Source organism: Hipposideros armiger, unplaced genomic scaffold (assembly GCF_001890085.2).
Source record: "Hipposideros armiger isolate ML-2016 unplaced genomic scaffold, ASM189008v1 scaffold_125, whole genome shotgun sequence".
NCBI lineage: Eukaryota > Metazoa > Chordata > Mammalia > Chiroptera > Hipposideridae > Hipposideros > Hipposideros armiger.
In genome coordinates this window covers 1,955,366-1,962,135 of record NW_017731475.1, presented here as the reverse complement: position 1 = coordinate 1,962,135, position 6,770 = coordinate 1,955,366, and the positions used below count along the sequence as shown (strand labels likewise).

The window sequence follows — 6,770 nt, the reverse complement described above, 5'->3', positions numbered from 1 at the left end:
AGGGCAGTATCACTGGCCCTCATATGTGGGATCCGAACCGGGGCCCTCTGGCATCCCAAGCCAGTTCTTAACCATCGCGCCACTCAGCCGACCCTAAACATTTCTTTTTAAAAAAGAAATCCCATGTTAAGCCGTGTATACTGTTGTATAGAATAGCAGTTGGAAGGATAATTATACCAAATAATGTTTGCTGTTCACTTATACAGGAATGGGATTTAAGGCTACACTAACAGTATCTCAAATTATTCTGTCAGGTTTGTTTTAATTAAAATTTATTTTCAATTAGGTAAAATTTTAAAAATATAAAAGGATATGCAGTGAAAATTCAACAATTCTCTCTCCCACCTCTGACCCTCAACAGCCAAGTTCCTATTCCAGAAGCATTAGGTTAATGCCGTTTGGTATGCATTGAATTCTTTTTGGATGGCATTAATGATATGCCTTGCTAAAGCTTTTTTTAGTTTACATTAAAACATACAATATAAAAAGTTGTACAGTTGTTAATATGTGACATCAGTGAGATTAGCATTCTGAAGATGAATCTCTAAATTAATGCTATTCAAAGGAAATACAGTGGAAACCACATGTAATTTAAAATTTTCTATTAGCCACATATAAAAAATTTTTTTAAAAGATTAAATTAATTTTAATTACACATTTTATTAAATCTACCATTTCTAGTATATCAACATGTAATCATTTAAAAGTTACTGTTTTACTTTTTTTTTTTTTGTACTGCATGTTGGAAATCGGGTGTGACATCAGTTTGAACCACTTGAAAACACATACAGCGTGTCATACTTAACACTAGCCACATTTCAGGTGCTTAGTAGCCATATGTGGCTAGTGTCAATTATATTGGACAGCACAATTCTAGCTTAATATGTCAGTTATTTATAGATTCCCAAGATGAATTATGGGCTACTTTAATGAATTTTTTTTATGTATAGTGTCCCTCACATCACCAGTTAGATCAATTGCTGGTTAGAATTCGAGCAGAATAAACAACACAAAAATCTAATAATTGATAAACATAGTAGTCTCAGATATGAAATAATCTACAATAAAATAAGTAATCCTGAGTTGTTACTTAAATTCCATAAAAGGGACCTTAGGATTGTATTTCTTTCCCAAGGATTTTAGTCTTATTATGTTGTTCAGTTAAAAGCATTAACAAAATGTTGAATGTCATAAAAAGAAAGAAAATGGACAATATTATCCTTTTTCAGATAAATCGGTTCCATCTGTTACTGGAAAACTATATACAGTTGAGTAGTTGGCCAAAAACATATAAATAAGTGGTGAGGATACAGAGAAGAGCACCAAAGACCAGGAGGTATTGCTGTTTGACAATCCAAAAAGATGTAAAGGATATAATTAAAACCTGTAAAATCATATGTCAATATAATGACAAGCTGAGTAGACTTTTAAAATAGTATTTATTATGTAAATTTTGAAATATACACAAAAGTAGAGATAGACTATATCTATGTCCCCCCTACACACACTTTTGTTTAAAATTTGCTGGAGTGTTTTAAATCCTGCACGTTATTTCACTCAACTGTTTCAGTATGCATGTCTAAATAAACCTTTTCTTTGTAACATAACCACCATGCCAGTATTACACCTAACAAAGTTAAGTGTTTCTTAATGTCAACACATACTATTGTTAACCTTTGAACAACTTGGATATGAACTGTGCTCATTCACTCATACACAGATATTTTTCAATAGTCTGCTCTTCGTGTCCCCAGGTTTCGTATCTGTGGATTCAACCAACTGCAGATTGAAAACAGTATTTTTCATCTATACTTGTAAATTCTCAGATGCCAAGGAGCAACTATATGCATTGTCCTACACCATTTTACATAAGGGACTTGAACATTCACAGATTTTGATATCTGCAGGGGGTCCTGGAACCAGTCCCTATGCAGATACCGAGGGATGACTGAAATTTCTGGGGAGTCAAAAGTTACTTGTGGGTTTCTAACGGGGGGGCGGGGGGAACAGCACCACCAACCCATGTTGTTCAAGGATCAACTGTAGTTTCATTTTGAATTTGCCTAATTGTCTCTTAATTGCCTTATTGCAGTTGGCATCTTGTTCAAATCAAGAGTCTAATAAGGTTCACATTTCCCATTTGATTATGTGTCTTAAGTCTTTTTTTCAGTAGTTGTCACCCTTACACATCTCCAAAATCAAAACTAGGTATATTATTTATGTGTAACAATTTATGCCAAAACGGACATGCTTAAAACATTTATTATCTCATGCAGCTTCAGAGTCAGGGATCTGGGAGTGGCGTAGCTGGGTGGTTTTGGCTCAGGGTCTTTCATGAGGCTGCAGTCATCTGAAGCTTAACCCAAGCTGGAGGGTCCACGTCTAAGATGACTCCACACATGGTGTTGGCAAGAGGCTTCAGTCCCTCATCACCTCTCCCTCATAAACTGCTTGGTTGACCTCATGACACAGCAGCTTTCACCACAGTGAGTGATCAAGAGAGTAAGGTAGAAGATGGCTGTCTTTTATGACCTGTCCTCAAAAATGTCATTTCTGCAATACTCCATCGATGTACAGGTCAGCTCTATTCAGTGTGAGAGGGGACTACATAAGGGAATAAGTATTTACGTGTTTTTTGTTTATTCTTTGATAATTTGTGTATTATTGAGTTAATCTTTCTAATTTCTAAGATTGTAAAGTATACCAACCCATTGCCATGTGCTGTACATGTGTAGGAGTCATTGAGGGTCACCGCAGAGGCTAACTAGCACTCTGTGTAACAAAGGACAATCCCAGAAGTCTCACCATTACTCTTTGCTTCATGCTGTTCCCTTTCTCCCTTTAGGTAATTGTTTTTATTTTATTCTACCATTGATTCTTTCTGAAAATATAAAATACAAAACAGCTTATATATATTTTTACTCAAAACATAGCTTACTCTAAACTGTTTGCACCTTGCTTTTTTATTTAATATGTCCTGTAGCTCTCTTCTTACAAGTATGTGAAGTTACTCCTTTTCCTTTTTACAACTAAACACAGACTTCAGACTTCTTAGTTACATTTCAGAATACTGTGACAGAAAGTCCCATTTTAGACTTAAATGAAGTGTGTTTAAAATAAATAAAAGGAATACTTTGTAGAGATAGGACTAAAACTCTGAAACTTTTAACCCCAGGGGTGATATTTTCATAATGGCTTCTTAGTAGATTAGGAAAAAAATAGAGTGCATGCCTGCTTTAAGAATAGTTGTACTGGGCCTGCCGAGTGGCGCGTTGGTTAAGAGCTGTCTTGGGACGCCAGCTCTGAGCAGCAGGGCCCCTGTTTGGATCCCACATGAGGGCCAGTGATGCTGCACCCTCTACAGCTAAGATGGTGAACAACAGCTCAACCTGGAGCTGGGCTGCCATGAGTCGCCGGCAATGGCGTAGGCTGCAGTGGGCTGCTGTAAAGCTACCATGAGTGGCTGGCAGCTGGCGTGACTGCCAAGAGCCACTGTGAGTGGCCGTCCAGTGGCCAGCGACCGATCTGCCTCGCCCGGGAAGAGCACAATGATAATACCAACAAGGGCCAGTGAAGCGACGTCCTCCACAACTAGACTGAAGAACAAAAGGACAGCAACTTGTCTNATGCCTAATAACAGTGCTAAGTTCTGGGATACACCAGTGCAGGGGACAAGGAGTCGAACCGGCAACCTTGTTGTTAGGAGCATGTGCTCTCACCAGCTCAGCAGCCGTTCAGCTGGGGTGCAACTCACTGACCCATGTGGGAATCGAACCGGTGACCCTGTTGTTCAGCGTTCACACTCTTAACCAACTGAGCCACTCAGCCAGCCCTCTCCATTTACTTTTTTTTTTTTCAGCAAAAAAAATTTTTTTATTGTGAAATACACATTTTTTAAAATTAGTTTCAGCTGTACAACACAGTGCAATAGTGATACTTTTTACTCCTCGAAGTGACAATCCCCCTCCCCCAACCTGCCTTAGTGGATCCATGTTTAAAAGCTAGGCCTTGTGAGGCAGATGAAAAGAATCCCAAAGGAACCTGGCCAAAGAGCTTGTAGTCTAAGTGGGAAGATGGAAACTGCTCAGAAATGCAACGAAGTTGATAAGGGTCATAATAAACGTATACTTGACAGAAATTCACAAGTGGAAAAAAGTATTCATGGGTAAAGAAGGCTTAAGAAGTATGGAGTTATATCTGCGTTTTAAAGAATGTTATATTTAGACATGTGAAAATGAGACAGTGGAGGGAACAGTGATAAATGAAATGAAGGCAGAAAAAAATATTCGACCTACTGTGGGAATAGGGAATAGATTAGTTTTGCTGAACAGGGCATATGAGAAGGAGTTGTGAAATATAATGTTTGGATCCTTGAATACCAAACTAGAGGGCTGAACTTTATTTATGGGCAGTGGAGACCCAGTAAAGAATGAAATGATTGATACTTTTGGTTGCTCTCTGAAATAGATCACATAAGGTGGAGGATAGTCGTTTTGCAGAGATGCGTTTTGTTTTTTTTGCATAGGGAGGTTATGACTCAGGAATATAGCACTCTACCCTTTATAGGGAAGGATTTTCAGCTTTAGCTTTGGATTCTTAAGAGACTGGAGCAAAGGAAAAAATAAATTATATATATAAAGTGTAAAAAGCCGAATTTGTGTTTATGCTTATTCTATAGTACTTTTATTTTTAGTCTCTTTTAACTAAACTTGTTACTTGAGCTTGCTGAGGGAAGGTCTTGCATTAGAAACTGAACTGACTTTTTATGACCACGCAGGGCCCCCCAGTGCTCCTGCAGAAGACCGTTCAGGAACACCCGACAGCATTGCTTCCTCCTCCTCTGCAGCTCACCCACCGGGAGTTCAGCCACAACAGCCACCATATACAGGAACTCAGACACAAGCAGGTCAGAGTGAAGGTAAAATAGAGCTTAGCGCACATGTGCAGAAAGGAACGTGTGCAGAAATGTTTATAGCAGCGTTGTTGGTAATGGTTAACAGCTTACACATGCATTCATGCTATCAGCGCAGTTGGGGAAAATTTTGATTCACTGATACGTTATGTTTTGAGATTGAAAAACCAAATAGAATAATATTTCAGGTATGCCTCCGATTATTGAAAAGGAAAACTCCAGAAAGTGTTCATATGAACACAAATACAAGGTGAAAAGAAAGAGCAGGAAGGATTCGTACCAGTTACTTGTCCACAGTGACCATGTGGTCAGAGGTGACCCATTGAGGTGATACTATAGGTGCCATTTTCTTTCCTTCTCTGTCAGTTGTGAAAATGGGACTAAACCAGTGGTTTTAAAAGAATGTCTTTAATTCTGAATGAAACATAACTTGGAAGCTCAGTATTTAAAATATTATGATAAAGGGTCATTGCCATGGTTGAAGGGTATTGAGGGGACACAAGCTCAGGACAGCAGACACTAAGGTGCCTCACTGAAACCCTTGGACCTCTGCAGAATATGGCTAAATATAGTCTCCCTTTTTCCACAGTTTTGCTTTCTGCGGTTTCTATTACCCATGGTTTACTGTGGTCTAAAAATATTAAATGGAAAATTCTATACACAAACAATTTATAATTTTTAAATTGCATGCTGTTCTGAGTAGCGTGATGAAATCTCAAGCCGTCCTACCTAGGATGTCAGCCACGCCTTTGTCTAGCATGCCCGCACTGTATACGCTCCCTACATATTAGTCACTTAGTAGCCATCTTGTTTATCAGATCCACTGTCACGGTATCACAGTGTGCAAGTAAACCTTATTTTACTTAATAATGGCCACAAAGCTATTCACAGAATTTCTATTACAGTATATTGTTATAACTGTTGTATTTTTTTATTATTGTTGCTAATCTTTTACTGTGCCTGATTTATAAATTAAACTATGTCATAGGTATGTATGTGTAGGAAAAAACGTGTGTGTGTGTGTGTTTATGTGGATATATATATATATACATACATACATATATATATATATATATATATATATATATATATATATATATATATATATATATAGGGTTCGGTACACCTGTGGTTTTAGGCATCCACTGGGTGGGGTTCTTGGAACATATTCCCCAAAGATATAAATTGGTTGGGAACTACTGTAGTTACTGATATCTAGGGTTTTTTCCAGATATTAAAATGTTGGTTCTATGAATTGCCCATACACGTTAGGGCCTTTAAAACTTGTCGGAAAAGTCATGAGGTATTTTTCTATGTTTTCCGTAGCAAAAATGCGTCATGACTTTTCCGACAACCCAATACATATTCCACTTTAAAACGAACACCAGGTGGTGCTCTTACTATTTGTAGAAAGGGGCCAGGTGGTGGTATCATGTATTTTCAGCACCAAAAGCAAGTGACTGAGTTTATCAATCACATTAAAAAAGAAAAATTATAGCCTAAAATGAACTGAGCACTTTTGTAACAGAATCCTAATTATACTGTGGTGATATTTTTAGAGTTTTCCCATTGAATGAATGCTAGTTGGTGGCATTTTGCTGATGAATGAGTGTTTTGAGAAGAATTTCTTACTGCTTAAGCCATTCTCAACCAACTTTAGTCACAGTCTTTCCTTTGCACCAAGATGCAGCTGCCCAAACTGGAACAAACTAGAATTGAAGCAGATATGGGCTGAAACAGGGAAGCAAAAACCGAGTTTGGATATGATGGGAGTTTAATGGCTATATCAAGTGAATAAACTTTTTTTTTTTTAATTGGGGAATTGGGGGGATGGGAACAGAGCTGGGGAATTGGGGGA

The 6,770-nt window shown here is 37.9% G+C and overlaps 1 protein-coding gene across 5 annotated transcripts in view; it reads left to right on the top strand.

The window, feature by feature from the left end:
• Positions 1–6,770, top strand: part of TFG (trafficking from ER to golgi regulator) — a 44,075-nt gene that overhangs the window by 27,102 nt on the left and 10,203 nt on the right. For 3 of the 5 annotated variants that reach the window (XM_019648370.1, XM_019648371.1, XM_019648369.1), the window contains exon 6: positions 4,778–4,918. In XM_019648370.1, coding sequence (XP_019503915.1) covers positions 4,778–4,918 — 141 coding nt within the window. The remainder of the gene's footprint in view (positions 1–4,777; positions 4,919–6,770) is intronic. The other 2 variants (XM_019648373.1, XM_019648372.1) reach the window with 1 other exon arrangement.